The sequence below is a fragment of the Oreochromis aureus genome, linkage group 9 (genome assembly GCF_013358895.1).
Source record: "Oreochromis aureus strain Israel breed Guangdong linkage group 9, ZZ_aureus, whole genome shotgun sequence".
Lineage (NCBI taxonomy): Eukaryota > Metazoa > Chordata > Actinopteri > Cichliformes > Cichlidae > Oreochromis > Oreochromis aureus.
Window position 1 is genome coordinate 26,962,522 of NC_052950.1, and position 25,065 is coordinate 26,987,586.

At 39.0% G+C, this 25,065-nt stretch overlaps 1 protein-coding gene across 1 annotated transcript in view; it reads right to left on the reverse strand.

Moving 5' to 3' along the window:
• LOC116324447 (cadherin-12-like) overlaps positions 1-25,065 on the reverse strand; it is a 99,721-nt gene that overhangs the window by 23,960 nt on the left and 50,696 nt on the right. The window contains exons 3-6 of the mRNA XM_031745040.2: positions 24,121-24,415; positions 19,725-19,844; positions 17,252-17,419; positions 14,652-14,839 (exon numbers count right to left, since the gene is read on the reverse strand). Of these exons, the coding sequence (XP_031600900.1) occupies positions 14,652-14,839; positions 17,252-17,419; positions 19,725-19,844; positions 24,121-24,415 (771 nt within the window). The remainder of the gene's footprint in view (positions 1-14,651; positions 14,840-17,251; positions 17,420-19,724; positions 19,845-24,120; positions 24,416-25,065) is intronic.

Consider the following 25,065-nt stretch of genomic DNA (forward strand, 5'->3'; position numbering starts at 1 on the left):
GTGTATTTCAAATTGACTAACATGTAACCACTATGGCAGCAATGCTATCTCCCTGCCTCAGGTCTTTGGCTTCTCTGGCCTGCTGTTTCAGAAGACACCAAGTGAAAACAGCTGGTAATAGCGCTGCGAAATGTTCTTATGTGAAGAGACAGAGGCTGTGAGGGAGTAGGTACGCTGGAGGATGCCTAAAATTGAGGATTTTTTTTTTTTTGCCATGCAAAATGAATATGACTAAATCATCTGTCCAAATTAAATGCACATGAATTAGCGATGTAATTAGAGTCCAACCACTAGAAATAATCAGAGGCTGTGCAGTCATGATTTCACAGTGATAACAGATGCTTCTCAAGCCCTCTGTCTCTCTTCCATCTCCACGGCTTCACAGTCTTGCAGTTACAGCAGGTGTCCATAAAAAGAAAGAAAAAAAAGAAAAAAAGAGAGTGAGAGCACTATGTGAAGGCAAGCCAATCTGAAAGCAATCATTGACCATCAACCACCATGATTGGTTTGATTACAGTGCACCAGATGCAACTGGCTAGGCACAGCTATAAGATTCTTTAACAGGAAATACACTCTGTCCCTTTCAATCACTCTCAAGAGTTGACAACATCAAGGGAAGACCAAGCTCCCTGAAGCAACAGTCTGGTGTAAAAACTGAATTAATTGTGGGTGTCAGTCAAACACTGATCGCCGCAATCAAGCGAGAAGAGTTTCCCCAAAGTTACACCGACACCTGCAAAGTAGTCTAAAATGTACAACAGTCAGTGTTTACTGAGCTTCCTGCTGTGAATTCCTGGAAACCAGCATCAAAAGGAATTCTCTGTGCTTTTGTTTCTTAAAAAGTATGTTTGAGAGAACTGAAATAACTGCACCAATAAGATATTTAAAACAGCTCTCATTACTTGGATTTATTTGATTCAAACCCCGCATAAACAAAGCAAAATGAATAACATACTAATAATAGGCCCTCTGGCATAGTACATCATACTGTGCCTGGACCGGCATCTATAGACAGCCATGCATAGTTCAACAGTAATACTTGCACAGGTGGAGAAGGAGGAGGGAAGGCGGTGGTGGGGTTGTGGACAGCAGGAGGTGTACGCCCGGCCTCATTAGCCAGAATCTCACTGGGGATAGGGAGAAGCTCTGCTTTCCATCTCAACATGCTGCATCACCACAATTAGGATACAGGCCCAAAATCTCACCCTTTATAACTGTCTAATTTTCTTGTAATCCGCAGCTAGCTGAGGACAGTGTTGTGGGATGCGATGAGGAAATGCTCCTTTCACACACCGACTTTGCCACAGTTTTGACACAAATCTCCTAGCAAGCGCAGCTGGTGTCTTGGAGCTCCAGCTGACAAATGACTTTGCATAAATAACGCCTGAAAACAGTTGAGCATGAGCAATGCTATTTAATTGCATGTGGATTCAGGAATTTTAAATGTGACTGTTTTAATAAGGCACTCTTAAACTGCAGCAACGCTTAGCCTTGCATTCAATTTTGTCGGACTCAAAAAGTTACCTTGCTATAACTTAAAATTGCTGGTTGGCTTATTCGTCATTACACATCTACATATTTGTCACATATGAGTTATGATTCATATATTCTTGTTTCTTTTTTTCTCAACTTCTTTGCTTCTGAAGTTATACTCTCTGCATTTGCATATTTGCAAGTGTTTTAACATTTCTCACAAGCCACTAACTACAAGATGCTCTCAAATCTGTGTATTCACATTCACCCTCCCATTCACAACAGCTTTGTTTGACAAAAAAAGTCTTACTTATCAAGATGTCCCAGGTTTTTTGCCAACAAACTAATATGATGCATTTCTTTGAAAGATGTGTGTCTTTTCTTAATTATGAAACACTCACCTTGTTAGCTGAAACAGCCAATATGGCAACTAGAAAGTGTTTTAAATGTCATAAAAATATTCCTGCCCTGAATCATTTTATGCAACATTTATCACATTTATAACATTTCGCTCATTATGAAACTTAATTAAGTTCATTTGACATGTTTATTCAGTGTGTAATAATTCAACAGAGTGCAAGACTAAAATATAGTGCACAGCAGACTAGGAAAATAATTTAAAAAATACAAACCTTTTAATACCCTCCCCATCATATTGTTTTAAGCTTACCAAACACTGCCAATAATATTTGATTGCACAAAGACCCCCCAGGATATTTTCGTCTACAGTATCAAAATAAAGAACAGAGCTCTCAAATTCTACACTAGCATTTGAAAACTAAAAACACACAACAAACACCCTGGCATAATAAAGCACATATTACTGCTTTATTTCATCAGGATTGAAAGGTTTTGATATCGAGTCTCCCATTAAATAGGGGCAATCAAAAGAGATGACGACACAGGGGCAAAGTGCAGTTCATTTACTTCACAAATGGAAGCGGGAGATTAGACAATACATGGACAGACCATCGAGCAAATTCCACAGATAGATTTACATATTCTGGTTTGAGTGCAAACAGTAATGTTCAGAGCTTCACGGCCTTTTAAATGTGTCTGAGACACATGATGGTCCAAGTATGTCTGGGATAGCTGTGGTTAAATTGGAATAAAATGGGACCAGGAGGGGGTAATGAGAAACTCTGAGTTAATGAGAAGACGTGCTAATGTGTCAACGCTTGACTTGGGGAGAATCAAATCAGATCTGCAGGCCATAGGGGAAATTTCCCAAGAAGGAAAAAAAACGGCCATTCATTCTGCGCCTGCATGTATCATTTTAGTTTTTTTTCTTTCTCTCCTTCGAAGATGACCTACTTATGAAGCCAGCTCTGTATTGCTAAGTATTACCCATATCCACACACGTATATTGTCCATAAACAAGTCGCATACCATTCAATTACATGTTTAAAGTGTCTCATTATTGCCTCAGTTGTTATGCACCTTTTTATGGGTGACTGCAGACACAACAAGGAAGCGTATCAACGGCGGAATTTGTAAGGAGGACAGACCAAGTTCCTCTCATGTCAGTGCTGCTGCTCTTCAACATCACAACAGAACATACTTGAAATTCTAGACATGGCGCAGCGCCCTTTGATATGTAAATGTGCACCTTCATTGCACTGGCAGTGATACTGAATGAAGGAACTTTTTTTTCTTTTCCTTGCCAATTGAACCTGTTATGTTCCAAGGGAATTTGTTAATTCAGAGCTGGGGACTAATCACAGCATCATAGTCTCACAGGTACAGTATTATCCTTCACACACATTAAAAAGTCCTTACATCGACAGATTCCCATGTGTGAATACAGAACAATGGATGAGCTCGTTGACGATTTATACTGAGATATTATAAGGGCAAGTCCAAAAAAAAGTAATTTACGTCTCACTTGGCACTCATTTGTGTTTCTAGTCGCTCCTTCACAGCTTTCTCTCTTAACAGTATAAAGTGTTTTGTCCCAGCTGTTGTTGTTTTTTTGTTTTGTTTTGTTTTTTACCTTGGTGGTTATTTTAGGGATGTGAGAGGCAGGATGATATGCATATTTAATAAGTTCACCGTTTGTTTGTGCATTCACTTCAGTATACTGTAACAATAGCAGAGTTCAATACTCTTCTTCAACTTCAGCTATGCTCACCTACTAATGGGGGGGATCGTTTTCTGCCAATAGCTGGGACTGTATCTAGTCTTTCCCACCGACGAATCATTATCACAGCACAGCAAGCCATTGGAGGGCTGATTTTATTTGCTTGTGCTGAATGCCTGTTTTACCTGAAGAGGGCCGAAGATTAAATGGGTGAAAAATCCAACAGTGTTGGTTAATCTGTGATATGCAGAGCGGCTTTAAATCCGTTTAACCACAGTATTATATATTTACAATACTGCTTATGAATCACTAACCCCTCCAACCCCCACGAGAGCAAATCAAAGTTAAGCCAAACATGCCCAGAATATTACACATTTCTAATAGCAGCCGCGTGAGCCAACATATTTCTCTGAATAGCAACACTGCGTGTTGTCTGGATGCTTATTTCTTGTGAGATCAATACCTTCCGAGCCTACATGACAGCCAGTCCAATAAGCTAAACACATTATTTGTTGGATACAAAGTCGCTTCAGATTCCACTGAGATTCTGAGATGAGCAGTTATGAGGCATGGTTTGTCGCCGGTTTAGTAGGGCTGTCTAAAATGAATGACACCTTCATGAAGTCACCGCAGTCATTGACTGACAGTTCGGCGAAATTCGGCCATGCAGAAGAATACTTAAGCCCTCGGGCCACAATTGTGCTATCAGCAGTCAACTGACCACAGAGCACAAAGAGCTTATCATCAGTAGAGAAAAGCTTACATGCCCCAGAGAGCCATTTCATGTCCCTGTGAATACCAGGGGGTCCTAACACTGCGGAGAAGAGCTGCTCACTTTATTGTGCTGCCATCAGTCACATCGGTTTGTGTCCTTGGCTGCCTCGAAGCATCTCCATCCCCCCAGTGTTCACAACAGTGGAGTGCCATGTGAGAGCCTTGCCAGCAGCTCTGTCCACACTGCAGTTGAGTAGAGTGACTGTGAAAGACTCGCGCTGCCACTCTTAATAGGACAGGGTTAGCCATGAGATGAGCCCCGAGACGCTAGTTTAATCTATAACACCCACGCCTCCCCAGGCCACCGGAGAGAGAAGGCACTTCATCGACTCCTAGCACCACCTCAGCCACCTCTTTGTCACTCTCTCTCCTCTTTTTCTCTTGTTGTACTTATTTGCTCATAGACGGCACATGCAAACACAGACATGCACACACATTGCTCCCTGCTTGGCGTCTCGGCAAGGTGTTATTCATGTGTTGGACACCTGAATCTCCCGCTGTGCTGACATATTGTTTCCTGCTTCCCCCCATCTCTAGACTCCTTTTACACCAGGCCTAAAATAACTCATTTCACCTCCTACTGGAACATTCGCCACGTTAATCAATAGATTAGCTTCAACTCTTGTCTTTGAGCAGGACTAGGTAGTATCATGCCACACCATGGTCTCTGGTTTTTTGGGTTTGTTTTAGGTGTGTGTGTTTGTTTGTTTTTGTATTTTTGTTTCTTTGGGGTGGTTACTGTGATTATCCCATACAAAAATATAGGTTATAAGCATTATATGTTTCAGATGGTTTTACAATACAAGGGCATGTTATTTCAAGACATGTGAATGTGCCTTTGTCTAATCAGCACTTTACAGTCTTCTTTGTTCTTTTGCATTCAACCAATATTCTTCACAGTTTTTTGGTCCTTCAAGCTAGCAGCTTGTTCATTGTGTTTGTCGTTTGACCTTTTTTTAAGCAAGTATCCTAGCGAGATTGAAAGTCGCTAACAGCATTCATGCTCTGAAATGATTACTGTTCAAACAGCACAGTAATGACATGTCTGATGAAGAAATTAGACTGCAGTCACTTTATGGCTTCAGTAAAATTAAGTCCTTAATTGATGGCAGGAAGGCTGAAAAAAAGGCTTCTTCTCTCAGTACAGTCAATTGACTATGGGGAAGTCTAAATATGGACATTTTGAGCTAAGGCAAACCAAGCAATCAGTCGAATTTGTTTTGCTCCCTATTGGTGGCACACTCTTTTCTTAAATGCCGTGCGACACTATAACATTAATCACTTGAACATGCTGTTCTTTGGGAGCAGAAAAAAAATGTCACCTTATGCAAGCTGGATGACTCATTGGCTGACTTTGACTGCTGCTTTATTAACTCAAAATCTTGAAAGACATTCTTTCTATTTACATTTAAATACATTAAATAATCCAGCTTGTCTTGTGTGCTACCATAGCATCTATAAGCAAGAGTCATGGAGTCTTGAGTCTTATAGATGTCTTGCATGAAGCATTATCTCAGTGCAAACTTTCCATATATGGTCTGAAATTTTATTTTAACATCTTCATTTCTGATTTTTTTTAATACAACCTGATGATTGTTTTATAAATTATGTTTCTATATAGTCTAAAATGTACAATACAGCAGATTATGTTAGATTATGATTAGATTTGGGAATAACAGGTTCGTTCTACAAGTAAGGCCCTGTGTTCATTACTCACATCCACACAGTATTGGTGAGACCAAGATGGTGATGACTAAAATGCCCAAGTTGTGGCTTAAAAAAAAGAAATCTTTTATGTACTAGTAAATTTGCTCATGACAGGATCGTGCATTGATGCAGATTTGTCATCCCCAGAAAGGTGCTCTTAGATTTGGTGACTTTGGAGGTCAGTGAACTTACTTTCATGTTCAAGAAACCAGTCTGAGATCGTTTGAGCTTAGCTTACACTGTGGCCATAAAGGGACAGACACAGTCAACAACAACAACCAGGGAGGCTGTGGTGTAGTGTTTAAATCATGCTGAATTGATACTAAATGGTTCAAAGTGTGCAAACATTGCATCAACACCACCAGCAGCCTGAAGATGGCAAGATGGATCCCTATTTTCCTGTTTTTTGCACCAAATTCTGACCCTACATCTGACTGTCAGAGAAGACATTTTTTCAGTCCTCCGTACCATTCAGTTTTGGTGAGCTGTGGCAAATTGAAGGCTCAGTTTCCTGTTCTTAGCTGACAGGAGTTGTACCTGGTGTAGGCTTCAGTTGTCCCATTCAATCAGCTTTGTGTTTATAAGATGCTGTTCTGCAAATCTTGGTTGTAACAAGTGGTTATTTGATTATTAGCTCCAGGCAGTTTGTCCAGTCTCCACTGACCTCTGGAATTAGAAAATGATTATTACCCTGAGAACTGCCACCCACTGAATATTTTTTTCAGTCTTTCAGATTCTCTGTAAACTGAAAGATTTCTGAATGGGAAATGCCTGTCTGATACCAAAAACCATGGCACATTCCCCTTTATTCCCTATCCCTATATCCCTGTTTCTCAGTTTGCACCTCGGCAGGTCATTTTGACGATGTCTACATGGCTAAGTGTTGTGAATTGTGGCGATGTGGTTGGTAACACAGTGGCTGGTGAGTATATGCTAAGTCTGAAACCTTCAAGCCATTTTTTTCTTTGTCAGATATGTGTTTCAGCACCAAGGACAGAGTGAGAAATGAGACCTATGTTCACTGACTCTGTAAAACTATGTTATTTCTTTTATAGTAAGCACTAAACTTATTTCTACATCAAGTGTACTTTTGCCATTGCTGCATGTGTGGCACAATGCAGCACAGAATTTATGCACAAAAAGAAAAGAAGAGTTGGCAGACCCCAACTCTAAAGAGTTTCTAGTTTACGCTTCCTGCTGTTTATAAGTTTTCACTTTTTCTGTGCATTTTTTATGCAATAATTTTCCAACACTGCCTTGACAACCAACTTAAATATACTAACAATAATCTAACAATCCCAACCGACGACTTCAAAATCCATGGCAACCAATTTTTAATAGACTGGACCATTAAAGCTTGGGAGGACAAATCTCTATACAATATGTCTTTCATTAATCCATTCTCACCCTCATGTTGGTACAGCTTCAGCACAAAGGTGTTAGCCTTGCCACAGAGAATAATTGGAGTTCAACATCTTGTAGCATCAAACCTTTGATTAATAAACTTACTCCACTCTTGCTAAGAAATAGCCAGACCATGAACATAAACTATAGAAAACCTTTGCAATCAAAAACAATACCAGACATGACACCATTGTAACAAAATATCCAACAGCAGCTCAAAAACACTGTAATATCCGAAGAACCATATCATATTTGTCTTATCTAATGATGTGTTAAATTTATTATAATTCTTTTCGTCTGACCTGCCAGGCACTACAGATGAAACATAGCCATTTGGCTAACTCTGGCATATTTACATTGATATGTTCATTAATATACACTGTCCCTTTTAAATAAAAATATTTCAATTCAAATTTATTTAAAAAAGGAGATTTGCCAGTAGGATGCCCAGATACATGTAGGTGTAAGGCAAGATGGACTGGCATGGAAATGCTGTTATCACCTGAGGTAACAGGAATGCTGGCTGAGCTGTCCAGATTTTCCCTAGCATATTGCATACATATGTTCTAGATATATTCTTTTACCAACCCCAATGTCTTTATAAATACTCATGGTTAAGCTATAGATACAGCAGCTTGGAACTGAAGTCTTCTGTACTTTTCTACAATGGTTTATGGACCACTGTCACTCTCTGTGGTAATGGATTTGGAAGTGGTGCCAGAGGTTTGCAGCAAATGCTCTTTATTCAATGCGCTGTGGCCGCTGGGGGCATTCAGTTTTTACAGGGAGGAGATAGTCCTGTATTAAAATAGATTCCCTGAATGTGAGCCAGCAAATATTAAGCCACACAAGCTGTCATTAAACAATGCTGTTCCTTTAGGCCTCGCACATTTCAATTACACATATCTGCCATCTTTTTTTTTTCCTCCCAGGAGAAGGCAAATAAACAGGCAAATGGACAAACAGCATTCAATCTGACTGAAAACTATTCTAGCGCCGTAACCCAAGGTTATCATGCAAGATCTCTCAATATGTGGATGTGTGAGTCTTCTCCATATATCTATAGTGGTATTTGAACAAACTGTGTGCCACTGCATGCTTTTCCATGTACAGTATGTCCCTCTGTATGCACACATTTGTCAGTATGTCTCCTTGGGAATTCATTGGTGGATTTACCTATTGTCTCCCATAATCTTATGCTTTGCAGATGGGATGTACAAATTCCCCCTATGCCTCTGTGCCTCTTTTTACCTCTCTCCCTGTACTGGTAGACTGGGAAACAGATGATCATCCTTTGAACCCAACACTCAGCCTGATCCTCTTATCATAGCCAACCTTCCTGAGTCTTTAATTTGGGGTCTGCCAAACTCTGCTCTGTGCACAATGTGGCTCTTGTCTCTACCCCACTGTTTTTTAATGTGTGCGAGAGGAAGGGAAGTAAAAAAAAAGACAAGAAAGACAGAGAAGGAGGGGAAAAGGTAGAGTGAGGGGTGATCTGTGCACATTTGCACACCTGTCTCTAGGGATAGTCTACCAACCTGAAAAAAGACAAGTCCGTAGGCGGGTCAGTATTCTGGGAACACAGTGAACAACTCTTAAAGGCTTCATCTTTGGCTACCTGCTTCCCACACCTTTCCAAGGCAATGCTCATTCTTCCTCTTTTCTCTTTCTCACTCCTGCTAATATCGTAATCCCAGATGGGAAGGAGCACGTGTTGTTTGGCAAATTACCCTGTGGGGGGTCTGGTCAGTTAGAGGGGCTCAGAATGCTTCCCTTCAATGCTGGCTTTGTACAGAACCATGCTACTGTAGGGGATACATCACAATGCTGCATTGTTGTTATGGCAGCATATCAAACATTGGAAGTAAAACAATAGCAGGAAAGATGCATCCCTGCCATCCATCGAGGCTATGCCTGATGTAAACAAATAACTGTCTTCATTTACATTATAATTGCCTCCTGTTTCATTCTGTTTTTCCATTACTGTCAATGAGAAGGTCACGATATAATGATCTACAGCTATGACTATATCCACTATTCGCTTTCAGTGTACAGACGCGTGTCTATGATCTACACACACTGGTTTGCACATGTTCATGCACACATGTATAGAGCATACTGAGGGAGCTCTTACACTAAGCAGTGAATCAATTACTCACTCAGCTGCATATTTTTGGAGGATCAAAGGATCACACACCTTTGTGTAGTCGTGTGCTGGGGCATGTACTAAAAATGTACCAGTTAACGAATACCTCAGTCTGATAGATCACAAAAACAAATGCAGATTTGCATTCCCCCAAAGAAAATTTTAGACACTTACATCAGAAATAGCCTGAAAGGCACAAAATACAGATAGAATTGGCTGCACCTTTTTTACAAATACTTCTGCAATCAGATGAAATACATGCTCCGTCCCTGAATAAAACGTGAGACACAAACGGATCTGTTGTAACTCCTTAGCAGTGTTTTGTTAGTAAAGAAGGCAAGTTTTAATGTGAAACCCACTTCTTTAACTTCTAGAAGGGATTTTTCCTGTGAAGCTGCAACGCTCTGAAGAAAGACTCTTTTTATACACAATAACACACGCAACAAAAAATGATTATGAGACAAGAAAAATTAAATGAAATCAAATGAAATTAAAATTAAATGTTACTGCTAAGTAATTATTTAAAAAGAAACAAAAAAACACAGCAAAAGTTGTGGCTTATCAATTAAATATGTTCCAACTCGTTTAAATGTTTTCAATAAAAGTATGTTAAGCATACGTTTGAGGATTTAGTACACAAATCTTTAGTAACTGACATTTATATTGTCTTCTTTTCCACAATGCTGACATTTTCGGGCTTTTTCATCATGCAAATGTAGCTTTCCTTCGCACTTTTTTTCCCCTTTTCTCTTGAATCTCAGTAGCACTGATAGAAAATGCCATTTAAACTCACCACAGGGGTCTGCTGCATCCTGCTAAAGTGAAATGCGCAAAAGAATATGAAGGTGTCAGTGTAACAATAGACTTGTGTGAGCAAGTCAGCTGCTAAGTGTAACACAATAGCGGTTTGAGAGCTGATATTTCTGCATGTTTCTTTGTGCATGCGATAGAGAGAAAGAGAGAATGCATGAAAAACTTTATATGAGTGAATCTGTGTAGTTTATTGTGTGGGTAATTTTAACTTTTACACCTTCATATTATTTGTTCTCTATTGCTGCATGGCACTTTCTGAGATAGTGAGCCAAACATTTGCCAGCTGTTCTAGTGATACTGGCATGATGGCAGAATTGTGGAAGCGTGAGCATTTCTGTTATTCTGTTATGGCTCCAAATGGCAATGAAAGGTATGAGTTTGTGTACTGCTGAAAACAACATATTGCACAGTATTAGTTAGGCCTGTAATGCTTGATGCTTTCATAAAACAAAACAGAGTGGAGAGGCAAACAAATCAACATCAGGAAGCCCACGTTTCTGTGTACATAGGCACTTTGACTTTGATTTTGATTAATATGGCCCGATGAAGGCAAAAAATCAATCCAGTGGTAATTAAAGTTATATAAAATTCTATTAATGCACTTTTTTCTGATGCATGCCATCATTGTAAAAGGTGTACCTTTTAAGAGATGGCCTGTGAAACCTTAATGAGACCACAATGTGACTCTTCTCTGCCCATGCAGCACTCACCCACCCACTGCAATTGACTTGAATGCTTTCAGTGTCCAAAGAGAAATATCATCCTTTTGCAGTGGGTGTAAGAGCGATATTATGTCTATTTATGTGTGTTTAAACACCATGATTCTTCAAGTTGTTAACCAGATTTACCACAAAGAAAGGGTCACAACAGAACAGAGCATGGCATAAATGAGAAAATGATTTTAATGAGGATATTCTGACTTGAAGAAATGTAGAGGTTTGCTTTTGTGTGTCGCAGCTCTTTGTCTAAATCTAAAATTGTTTTCTATCTAGCTGTTTTTCTCTCTATAGATCAACCTGATTGAAACACTGTGCTTAAAAGAATTGTGCATAAATGAATGTCTGCAAACCTACAGTGGGCCCTTCAGTTCATTAACTGAAGCTAAACTGTAAATAAGGGTGAATCAAAATTCCTCCACAAAGATGTGAGGAGACTGATAAAGTCATAGAAAAAATGATTACTTCAAGTTATTGCCGCTAAAGGTGGTTCTACAAGCTGTTGAATCACGGGGTGTACTCAGGCGTTAAAGTAGACCGGCACAATCCGCTACAGCGTTCCTGCACCTTGAATTAATGAACATTTGAATCTGATAGACAGATTAATGCATATTATTGCTGAACGGGTTCATTTTTGTGTCCTGCAGCCTGTGTCCTGTAGCTGGCTGTTGCTTTCAGTAATGGTACGAAGACACTTAGTCAGCAATGAGAAAATAATGAAAACGACATTCTAAGACCTGGTCACACCTTTTTTGTTCTCATCTTTGTGATGTATTCATGGTGCAGATGTAAATACACTCGATCACTATACAGCATCTAGCTAATGCCACAGAAGTGGAATGAGAGTAAATGAGGTAATTTTTTTAAGTAATTTCAAATGCAACTTTTCAACCTGCTCAAAGATAACAAAAAAAACCCACAAAACTGCGCAGTTTGTGTCAGCAGACACATTTCGTGACAAAGATACAGTTTCTGTATTTCGCAGGGAAAGAAATTATGTAACACTAAAGGTCAACACTATTCAGCACACAAGTTCATAAAGTGGAAATTTAAAGCTGGTATGCAATGTTCTGAATTTATTTTTCAAAGAGTTTTAAAATCAGACATTGGACAATTGATATATACTAATTAAATCCACAAAATAGCAATGGATATTGGAGTAGCAGCACAGGTCAGGTGATCACACATTTTTTTTTGGTGGTCTTGAGCAATACTTCTGATGGTCTTCCAAAGTTTCCCTTTGGACATTGGCTGCTTCTTCACTTGTTTTCAGTCCTTCTACCTGACTGTTTAAAGAGGAATGTTTATTTTGGTTTCCTGAACCACTTACCACTGATATTCAAGTATAAGATAGGCACCTCATTGGATAAACCAGTGTTGTCTCTATACATAACAAGCAACTTTGTAAAGACTCAAATTAAATCACACCAAATTTGTAACTTGCTGCCTGTTACAAAAACACATCATTTGTTCTCATTTATTAAAGTTGGATTTATGATCAATTCTGTCATAGTTTTGCATTTCAGCCAGCGGTGTTATGGATCTAGGGAAAATGAATGGAACTACAAACGTAGGTTTTAAACTACCATGTGATGCAATCTGGAAAGCATTTGGTTGGCAACACCTTGATTTTTCAGCATGACAATAATCCTAAACACACTGCCAATTCAGTCCAACTATACCTGGACAGAAAAACCCACAATGGAAAGCTTTTGGTCATGAATTGGCCAACACAGAGCCCGTATCTCAACATTAATGTAGCAGTGTGAGATCATCATGACCAACATCCAAAGAAAAGCTTTGAATGTCCTTTAAAAACTTGGAGTAGTCTTCCTGACTAGTTACTAGTTCATGACAAGAAAACTTCAGGTTCGATGTCTTAAAAAGAAAAAAGAAAAATTACATAATTTTCTTAATTAGGGATTAAGAAAGTATTCTGATTCTGATTCAAAGGTGGTCATGGGAAATACTGACTTTCATACCACAGAGTATCAGGGCCACATTAAGAAAAAAAATATTATTAATTATTTTGAGAATAAAGTCAAAATTCTATTTCGGGAAAAGTTGAAATGTGAAGATTCCTGTTGTTGTTTCAAGAAAGATGACCACAGCTGTTATGCTCTATACAAACTGCCTTCTGTAGTGAAATCATAATTCAGATCATTTACACTTACAGTTACAAGGAAATTATCCCTCTTTTAGCACATAAATACAATGTGGTGATAATTATAAAGACGTTGAAGAAACGGTGCAAAAATCTGCATCTGGTCAGAACAAAAAAAAGCACACAAACTGTGAGGAGTTGGCCAGATTTGTACAAAACGAAATGGCTGACAATGGGCAAATGCAAGGAAACAATGGTTACACTCTTGTGCAATAAAGAGAATGTATGCTGTATCACAAAACACGATAGTGCCAAGCCATTTTGTTCTGTTTTTTTAATGTGGCCCTAATACTCCTTTGTACGTTCAAGCTAATCAGACTTGTACAAACTCTGTTTTTGGCTGACATAGTGTGTCTCCGTGTATGCACATTTCAATAAATCACTGAACCTATTCCCCATTTCCATTCCCCATGGGTGGCTGAAGACTTTTGCACAGCACTGTCTATACATATTTAAATGTAATAATGGATTGCATAATCAGTCTTAATATAGCTTAGTTTTTAGCAGATTAGAAGTGATTGTGCTGGCTGGGCCATTCTATTTCTCTCTCTAATTTTAGTCTGTGGCTGTAATGGCCTTTTTTCACCTCTTGCAGTTACAGGCCCCCCTCGAAAATGTGATGACAGATCTCAGTGGGTTTATCCTAGGAGTAATACATTTCACTAATATCACTATGTGCCACTTACCATTTTGTGAAGTGCTATCATGGCCACTCTAATGCTGTGTGTGGTGAAAGAAGTTGGTATTAAATGAGATACTTTTGCTCTGTGGTTCAAAACAGCCAGCAACCAAGACCTCTTGCTGTGGGTCACCATGCACTCGATGTATTAATCCATTTAGCAGAAAGAACATATGGCATACTAAATGAGCCTTGACGTGCTGAGTGAATGCTTTATATAGCACAGGCGCTCAGAGAGAGTTATGCCATGTCTCCGTGCTGTGCTTTAAGGCATGGAAAGCAAGGACTCAAGCAGAGAGCAACATCTCACAACTGAGAGATCACAGGTGCGGCCCTTGCATCTGCCTAGTCCAGCATTATACAACATAACATAAAGAGGGACTAGCTGAACACTTTTACTTATTTGAATATTGTTGCTATGGCCTAAAAATGCTACAAAAAACCTTTTGCAGTGCTCAAAACTCATAATCACACTACTAAACATATTATCCATGTGGACATCCTGGGTATAAAGATAACAAAAAACAATGTGTGATGGCAGTAAGTAAATATGCTCAGGTTACTGCAACTACCTGACCCATAGAGATTGACACAGTCCGGTCTTTTCCCATTTCTGGTAACTCAATACTTCCAGCAAATGCGTGTGTTAATGTCATTAATAAAACATGAAACAGTCTGCATTTCTGAGAAGCTACCTTTCTGAGAATGATGATCCCCTCCTGGTTGTGTTCATTGGTAGTGATATCAAACATGGCGCCTCCATCGCCCGGCACAATTGTGTACTCCACTTCTGCATTTTTTCCGATGTCCAGGTCATGGGCTTTGATTCTCCCCACAGCAGAGCCCACTGCAGACGATTCAGGAACTCTTAAGTGAAAGAAACCTGCCAACAACAACAACACAAAAATATGTTTATATAAATCAGACAGGACTCAAGCTCATTTGTTATCATCTGTTGTCATCAAATGGAAATGTAGAGCTCCTTACATCCTCTGTGCTTTAAGTATTCTCTCACCAAGCCAAGGATGTCTTATCCACCCACAGGCAAAGCAACTGATATTCTCTGTGTCTGAAGTCAGGCCTGTAGCTATAGGCATGATATTATTCAATTTTGACGTGTTTGGACATCAAGGCTGCTCGGCTCCTTGAAATTGGTTGGCTCAACCTGTAAGACCAACATACACAAGAGTCCAGGGGCTTTGATACTACCAACAGCAGACATTTCTGCCGAGGATTTGGGAAGAAATCTATAAGCAAACAAACAGCAGGTTGATTGATTATCACTTACACCAGGTGGTGGATAGAAATTCATCTTTTTTTTTTTCATTCTAAATTTCCCTACTCTGGCTGAGAAGGCTATCAGTTTGAACTATCAGTTTCTGCTGCTGCCAGAGAAATGAAAACTTTACTGTTGCATTAAAAATCGAGTGCTTGCACCTAGTGACTTCAAGGAGGTGGTGTGGGCGATTCTGTAGCACACTGCAAGTGGACCTGGAATGTCTTAGGGTAATTACATCACTGATTCTGTCCTTGCAATCTATATGAGTTTAAGAAATGTCAGAATGATGCAATGTCAGAAGGCAGTGCAATATTATTCATGATGACTGGATTAGCAAAACACAGCAAGTGCTTCTAATCAGAGTCCAGCAGCTGAACCTGACCGCTGCACCAGCTTCACTGCTTTGCCATTTTAATAAGCAAATTCTAATCATACTGAATCAATACTTTAAAAAAAAAACCCAGCAAAGACCAGTTACACATTTTTTTATTTACTCAGCCTTTATTTGACAAATAAAATCTTGCTTGAACTTGAGGATTAGAAAGGATCAATAAAGAGAACAAAATGTGCAGAAGAAATTGTGTGATTGTGCTTCTGATAACAGTGGATTCCTACTTTGTTTCTCAAAAATAAATATGCTAAAACAAAACCACAAACTGTCCAATACCACAAGAAAATAATAGCGTATGATCTTAGGACTCATTTGTTATTCCTCAATTTTACTATGGATCATAGCTTTTTCCTTCATATTGATCCAAGGATTGAGAGAGGAAAGCTGCAGCATATGTGTGGATCCAGGAGCTCCGATTAAATATAATCAATAAATAATCAAATACTCTCAAGAACATGCTTTCATTTCAAAGTCTTTTCAGGTTCGTGTCCTTTCAAGGATAGAACAAGAACTTTTTGTAAACCCCAGAGTGAAAAATATCAAGTTAGAAATTATTAGATGCTAACAAACAGCTGTTATGTGGCACTGTCATTGGGTTAACAAGCTTCTAGGATTTAATTCAGCTAAGCCAGATGCAGGTACTATACACCGCTATTAGTAATGGCATCTGCTGGCTTTCCATCACAGAGGTTTAGGGGATTGACAGTTCCCAAACACATAATCTATAATAACAAGCAAGGGAAAGACAGATGTGTGGTGGGTTCATACGGCAATATATTACTGAATCATCTAAAGAGTTCTTCTACACATGACCGCAGCACATTATTTAAACCTGCAAGCCCCATATAAATGGAAAAAAGAAGAAGACAAAGGCAGGATTTGGGACAGGGCAGAGGAGCCACCATACTTGGCCCAAACCTCTGTGCTGTGACAGCATTATGGAAATATCATCTTTTTGTTGCAGCCAAAGGAGCTTGACCGTCTGACTGCATCTATTTACATTCAGAGGAGGCCATTCAGTGTCACCTGAAATACCGAAAGAGTCTGCATCAATACAGAGCAGTATTTGTGCTTTCCTGTCATACAGTTGCTGGCTTGGAATAGAAAACATTGTGCAGAGAGTTTAATATTTATGCTTAGTATATGTAGAGAAGCTTTCACAGATCAATGATTTTACAGAATTGTGGAATTTTTTTCCCCTTGCATGGCTTCTTACATGACCTGGTGAACGGTACAATTGAATTAATCTGTTTAGCAGCTTATATAAAATACTGAGTTTAAATACACTGGCTCAATCCCTGATGCATCAGCGACACACTCAAATCTGATCCAAATATAGAAGGATGCCCCATGAGCGAAATAAAACCAACCCCGGTTTATTTGCCAGGAGTAGTAGCGGTAGATGCAATCATGCAAAATAAACAGGCCATTGCTTACGACAGTGCATAATGACAAATAATGAAAAGCAATTACAAAGAGTAGATATGATGAATACCCCCTGCCCCGTTGTAATTGCACAGTGTTTATTTCATTATCAAAAAAATGTGTGAACCTGTATAAGGTCATCTCCATCATCATTGCTCTACATAACAGCCAAGACTTTGTTTTCTGCAATGTGCACTCACTTTTAGAGAACCTGGGTGGGTTGTCGTTGACATCGCTGAGGGTGATGTTGATGGTGGTGGTCCCAGCCAGCCCCCCAAGCTGGCCCCCCATGTCCTTGGCCTGGATTAATACCTGGTACTGTTCCTTCACCTCTCTGTCCATATTGGGCAAAGCTGTCTTTATAACCCCTGGTGTACAGCAAGATTGATGAGAAATACAGATAATAAAGAAGAGATATAGCAGAGAAGGAAGAGCAGATAGTGAGAGACAGAGATGGAGAGATAGAGAGACAAAGGTAAAAAGAGTGGTGAACATAAAATTCTCAGGAAAAAAAACATTTGATGCCAGATGCACAATTTACTTCAAAAAGCACAATATATTTCCACCTAAGCAGCTGACTCCTGAGTAAGAAGCTGCATATGTGCTCAGACCAAGGCTGAAATAGAGGTCATCTTACAAACTGGAAACACTTGACATTCAATAGGGAGCTCTGGTGAAGCCATATAATGATTCACTTGAGGATCAGAGACCCTGAGATCAGAGAGCGTTTGTACTGCAGATTAATAGCTAGGTCAGTGGGAGGTTGGCAGGCTAAAAAGAGGCAACCAGCATAGGTGGGTCCACACTTTCTCCTTTTCTCATTCTACTCAATCTGGTGAGGATGTCCCATTTGATCCGCAAACATCTAACATGTAAGAATCCAAAATCAAAGACTATGGTTATTTTTTTAACTTCTGTCATCTTTTTCTTTTGGGAAGAAGGAGAGTGTCTCTCCCTGTGACATGCATGGTGATTTATGTATATTGTCGTCCTCCTGCCTTTGCTCACCTTTTACCTCCCAGTGTTTGTTCCCCTTGTTTATGTGCGTTTGTAGATAGCTGCAGACCCAGCAGGGCAAACATTTGCTTTAACAGTTTGATTTTTTTCCAGCTTCAGTTTGAAATACAGTCACAGTAGGTGCTCTGTAAAGCTCTGGGATGAGCAGCATAATCAGCAACAGATTCCACCATATCTGGCTGTGTGATATGTATGAACCTATTTTCATATGCTTTGAACAGTTCCAGATAGCAAGCCAACAGCGGCCTACTACCAGCAAGTACTGGCAGTATGAAAGTACAGTATTCTTTATTTTTTTATTTAGATTTTTTTTAGATTCAGAGCCATCATCTGCCATGCTCCCCCTGCTGCCACTCCACAACCTTTTTAGTGCCATTTCCTTCATATGAGACCACATATAAATAAGATGGAAATAACCAACAATGTTAATGTCTCACCACCAAATGCCACCAAATTATTTGTCTTTTAGAGATAGATACTGGTTAAAATGACCTACCTCTATCTGCACACAACACTGGCTAGCCAGCATCTATCTGCCCGAGATTCAGTAACAAAGTAATGACATTCACCATATTCAAGGTGAATGTCTGATGTTAGAGCAGTTTGATTTTAGTGTAGCACATCCTATAATCCAATTTTAAACCTTCAAATAAATAATTCAGATTCTCAGGTCTTATTGCCCCAAGGTTAATTCTGAGGCCTGTTTTTCCCGAGTGTTAAATTCTCACACATGCTCATACATTCGATACAAACCCAGTTCTCTTAGGACAATGCAAATCACATGAACCCTTATTTTATTCACAGTGGAAGACAGAGAACATAAATGTTTAAACTGGACATTTTACTGTTTCATTAAGATATTTGTTCATTTTGAATTTGATTGCAGCAACATGTCTCAAAAAAGTTTGTGTCAGGTTTGTGTTTACCACGGTGTAGCAGCCCCTCTTCTTTCAACAACAGTATGTAAAGGTGTGAAAACTTAACTCAGCACAGATCAGATGTTCCATTCCTCCAAGCCAGGAGGATGTAGCGTCCTGACTTAGTCCACTTAAAACAAACTTTGGCCCAGACAACAAGGTAGTGTTTCTGGATTATCTTCACTTAAGGCTTCTTCTTTGCATGCTAGAGCTTTAACCTGCATTTGTGGATATCATGGTGAACTGTGTGAACACAGACAGTTGTTTCTGGAAGTGTTCATGAGCCTATTAAGTGATTTTCATAACACAATCATGACTATTTTTAATGCTATTTCTGTGCTACAAATGTTCCACAATTTATAGATGCAGTTTTTCTTTACATTGGTGAACGTCTGCTGATGTTTACTTCTGAGATATATACCCAGTCATGTTACTGACCTGTTGCCAATTAATACAAACTTAATGCAAAAGGTTCCTCCGGCTGTTTCTTTTTAGTACCACTTAGTCTTCCAGACAGTTTTTTTAGTCATGTTACTGTCATTGATTTCAAAATGAGACTCTATTTTTTAATAAAATAATAAAATGTTTCAGTTTAACATTTGATATGCTTTCTGTGTTCTGTTGTGAATAAAATATAGGTTTTTGAGATTTGCAAAACATTGCATTATCATTTTGTTTAAATTCTAAATGTGTTCACAGCGCAAAACAAAAACAAAAAACAAAAACACAAGTACTTTACCTGTTTTGGGATCAACAGAGAAATAGGGTTGCCCATGGAGGATGCTATACACCACTCTGGCACTGTTTCCATAGGTAGGGTCATCTGCATCTGTGGCCGTTACTTGCGTCACATATGTCCCTGCAGACAGGAGTCAGAAGACATATTGACTCGATCTAATCACTTTCTTCATTAGACCGAGATCCAAACTCTTTGAACCTCATCAGTTTGCTAAACAATCTCACCTGACACTAATGAATGGTGAATCTCTGCCGAGAAAGCCTCAGCTAATGCGCAACATTCAGAGCCCCTGATGGAGTGCAATGAGCAATGAGGAGGAGTGCAGAGGAGAAATAATGTGCTGGGAAGTTGTTCAATTTTCTTGTTGTGTGTGTTGATTTGTGCATCGCTAAAAAGTAGCTGTTCTTTAACAATAAAGCAGCAGTTTTATGTTTTTGGTTATTTTTTTTCCCCTTAAAACTCTTATGTGACTATTCATTATACAGTGTAACCATTAAGAAAACAAAGGGGCATGGCAAGAATAGTATTAAGATGGCAGTCTTCCAAACTCCTTCAGTAACAGGGACAGAATAATTACTTGTTGGATGTTTTGCTCATCCCTCTTAACTAGCTGGCAGTGAAAACACTATTTCACTAACACAATCCTGATTACATGCATTGGAATTAAACAGATTTAATCAAAAGTTTCTAGTCTGAGGAACCAATAAATGATGCCTTGACAGCATGACTGTTTGACAACTCCACAACCCATTTCTGGGGGTTCTCGTGCAGATGGACCAATTGTTTAGGAGGACTTGCAGACAGGTTGACATTGATGCTTCACTCGCAGTGCACATATGTCCACATCTCAACCGCATGCCTACGTCTGGATAGCTGTGCAAAATATAGCTGAAGGATTTATGGGATACTTAGTATGATCAAGAGAGGCTGACCACAGGGATTGTATTTACATAGTTGCTTGGAATTCTGCTAAGCTTTTAGCTCTCTATAAAGAACTTGATGTATACTAAATAGGCTTTTCAGTCCGAGGAGATGGTAACAATGGAATTAAACATGGTGTGAGGGATTAGTGTTTCAGTCCTCCACATGTGCCTGATTAGACATACCTGAGAAGGTCTGCATCATGTTACAACATGGTATACAATAGATGAGATAATACACTTAACACCTTTTCTGTTCATCCAAGGAGAGGAAATCCGCTTCAGTAAGAGCTCAGATGCAGAGAGAGTTTGAGAGACTTTAAGCACATCATACACCTACGCAGCAGGCACCAACCTAGGTGTAGGGCTATAAACAAGTCAAATAAATTCTACTCATATTATTATTATTATGGAAATTCAAATGCATAAGTAGGAACACGATGAAAGAAGTGACTTCAAAGGTCACTGCTGGTAACATTTTGCAAAAAGGAAATATATTATATTTATCTAACCTTAAATATTCAATTCATCTCAGTCAGTATTCAAAAACATGGCGATGATGTGTTTCAGTAGAATGTTGAGGAAGCCAAATGACACTGAAATGAAATATGAAGTAAAAAAAAAGAGAATGAGTGCAATGAGCATCAGTCAAGAACTCTGGTGCATGGAAAAACAGCATACAAGGCAAGAATGGATTTTAACGAGCTTGGAAGTCAATGGTTGGTATCGCCACCTTTAATCTTCAACACAGCCCGAACTCTCTTAGGCAAACTTTCTTGTCCTTTCTTAAAGTAGTCTTCAGGAATAGTTCTCCAGGCTTCTTGGAGGACATTCAAGCCTGACAAGTGTCTTTAAAGAAACACACACAGCTCTTCTTTGTATGTTGACTGCCTTTTGTTCTGTCCTCTGTTTAGTTGCTTCAATAATGTTGAGGTCTGAGCTCTGGTAAGCACTATGTCTTCTATCCAGGTATTCACTGCATTTACAGTGCTTTTGTAATTATAGTCATGCTGAAAAAAATAAAGCTATTTCCAGTCAGAGACTTTCCAGATGATATTGAATGGTGGATCAAAATCTGATAGTAGTTTTCTATGTTTGTAACTTAATCAATTTTGACCAGGTCCCCAATACTGCTAGCTGAAGTGCAGCCCCAAAGCATGTCAGAGCGTGCAGGTTTACAAATGGCTGCAAACACATGCTCTTGTACCTGACTCTGTACATATGGGTGACAACAGAAACCAAAAATTTCAAATTTAGAGTCATCATTCCATTAGACCTATTGACACTACACTCCATTTTTTTGTCCACTTCATGAGTAATTTGGCATACCTCAGCCTTTTCTCCTCATTTACCTCAACAGCATCCATTCCACTGAGACTTTTTTTTCTAAAGATGCTTTGCAGATGCATCAGCTTAAGGGTCAGATGTATCTCTCAGGTCTTGTGTCAGGTCTTTGCTGGATTTTGACCTTCTCAAAGGGCATGACTTTCAGATACTGTTCATCTTATGCAGATTGATTTTTTTAGGCATGACAATTTTGTTCTCCTCTTGTCTAATTTCTTCAGATTTTTTAAGGACACACTGCACACATGCCTAGATATGTTTTTAGCTCTTTAGAAATTATCTTGTTGGTCCAATTGGGATTTTTTTTAGAAATTGAACTAAAGAAGCTTGAACAAATTATGATTTTTTTGAGACAGGCTGCAAGTAACATATTGGCTAAAGATACAATTTAAAATTGGTTCTTTGCTACATTTTCATATATATCTAGATACAAAGATGATTCATCCCTTGGGCTAGGTGCTTTGGTCTGGCTCCTTAGAAGTAAAATATAAAGAAATTAGAGGTGACTTCTGCACAGTATGGTACATTCTTTTCAGCACATTAACTTTTTCTAAAAACTTCATGAATAAGCTAATTGCTAACAAAGGATTATTACCACGAGGGCAAATAGATTACTTGACTCTATCTACCATTACAGTGTTTATGCTCAGCATCTTTTAGCTTTTATTTTGCCCTGCTAACAAAGACAACAAGAGAGATGTAGCAGTTAATGAGCCCATTGATCACCCAAGTCTTGCTGCTATAAATATTGATAATGACTTCATTTGGTTTAATGCTAATCCAATGGTTGCAGCTCAGTATAGGCATCCTTGTGGGTTGTAGTTTACACTGGCCGCTGCGGCTGAATTCACATAGTTGAATTCTCAACAAAGAGGTTTTTTGGTAGTAATGTCCCTCTGTATAAATTGGTACCAATTTGGTTTCACCATTACTTTTTAATGGGACCTGGAATAATAGTTCCATCACCCAAACACACAACTAAACCTTTAAACTGACTAGATATTATTAAAAAAATATACATATACATATTATTCAGTGTAGAAATAGGATACTCTTACTATTTTTACACAGAATATTATACATTTAGATATTGCCTTCTCCTAAAACAGTAATCAGTCACATATTGGTTAAGCTTATTCACATTGCCATTATCAGTTAAATGGGCAGTCCAATAAATGGGCACGAAGGTCATTTTAGTCATAACACCATAGGGAGTATTACTCAAGCTGTAAAAACAGTTGGAATATGTGTTCTATGGATCTTGAGGGAGCTCTGCAAAGTCTGAAAAAATTACTATGATGATACCATCAGGGGTGCTTCACCAATCATTTTGCATATGATATCATCAGGGATGTTTCCGCTTAAGACTTTCCACTTATAGCAGGAAGCTAGTGTTACAAACAGGGTGGGGGATGAGGTTGTTGCAGATGTAATCACTGACTTAATTCACAAATGAACTGTACTATCCAGTCGCTTGATGGAAAGTCAAGTTTCCGCTAATGCTTTAGAATAAAAGTCACAATATAAATCATCAGTGCTTGTTTGACTTTCTTTTCTTTGGACCTCAGAAATCCAACAACTAGTTATTTGTAAGCAATGCCATTAATCCAGTGTGTGGGTACTGTTTAAATTTCATATCTGTACACTGTTTCCATGGTCACAACAGATGTTTTTCTTTTGATAAACTTAAAAGTCTCTTTCTTATTCTACAATAAACAGTTACCATGCAGCCTGTGATTTGGGAGTATTCACTGGGGCTATGCTGTGTTGTTCCTGTTTTTCCTACCAATTCTCCAAAGACTGCTGATTTTGGAGTTTTGAGGGCTTTATTGCAATTCACATCAAGAGGAGCCTTTTTCCCCGTGAATTACCTTGATCTGTTCTCCCTGGGGATAGCGTTGAAAGACAAAGCAGTGAAATTCACTCGGGGCACACCAAGAATAAATGGTCCTCTGAAATGTCAAAATCTGTTGGGGGGAGCAGTCTTACCCTGTGGTTGTAAAGATGCTCCTGAAAGAGAACTTTATGTGTTTCCAAAGTGGAAAAAAGAAAGTTTTCAGTGCTGAGAATTGCGGTGTGCCGATGATGATACTGATCCAAGTATTTAAAAGTAACTCTGAGTGATTACTTACCTACTGGTGACATCTCAGGAACACTGGCTGTATATGGTCCTTCCAGGAACTTTGGCTCATTGTCGTTGATATCTTGGACCTTGATTACAAATTCTGATTCAGGTTCTAGGGGCCTATTGGTGTTGATGTCAACAGCCTGGGCGCGCAGGGTGTAGTAAGGCTTCTCCTCCCTATCAAGACTTCTTAAGGCATGGATGTCCCCCGTTGTTTGGTCAATTGTGAAAATGGAGCCAGCTCCTTCTCCTGAGAGAGTGTACTTCACTGCACTGTCCCCCTTATCGAGGTCAGTGTGTAGCTGCAAGACAAAACAGAAAAAAAGACAGGTTGAGTGCAAACATTGGCACAGATAATGATTCATTGAATGCGCTGGGGAAGGGCTGTCAAGGAAGACTATTTCACAAAGACAGCCAAGGAAACTGACTGCGCATCAAAGAGCAAATTCATTTCTCTGCACAGATCTGCAAAACACTAAGTCATGAGAAAAATAAAATGATCGTGCTTTCAGAACATTTCACAGATTAATGAGGCTAAATCTCTCATAAATAATGTATTCTCTCAGTGCAATTACGCTGCAGTGATAACTCTTCAACGTCGTGGATCAATTCCTAATCATGAATGACGAAAAAATTTTCTCTTATATAAAACAGGAGATGTGAGGGTTTTTTTTTCTTTTTTTCTCTCCAAGTAGCAAAGTTCAAACTCTAAATCCTTGAAGTAAATACTTGTTTTCAACCTTCACCTTAAAAGTCTTGTAACCAGAGGACTCAGCACAGTTTCACAGTATCACAGCTCCAGCAAGAGAACCTCTTTGTATATAAACCCAGGACTGTGGCAGCTCTCTTTGTACAAGACAAACAAGTTCTGGGCTGGTGTTCGAAAGCCTATTGACACAGTTATGTTTTCCTCACTGCAGCGCTCATTCATACAATTCAAAGCCTTTTAAAT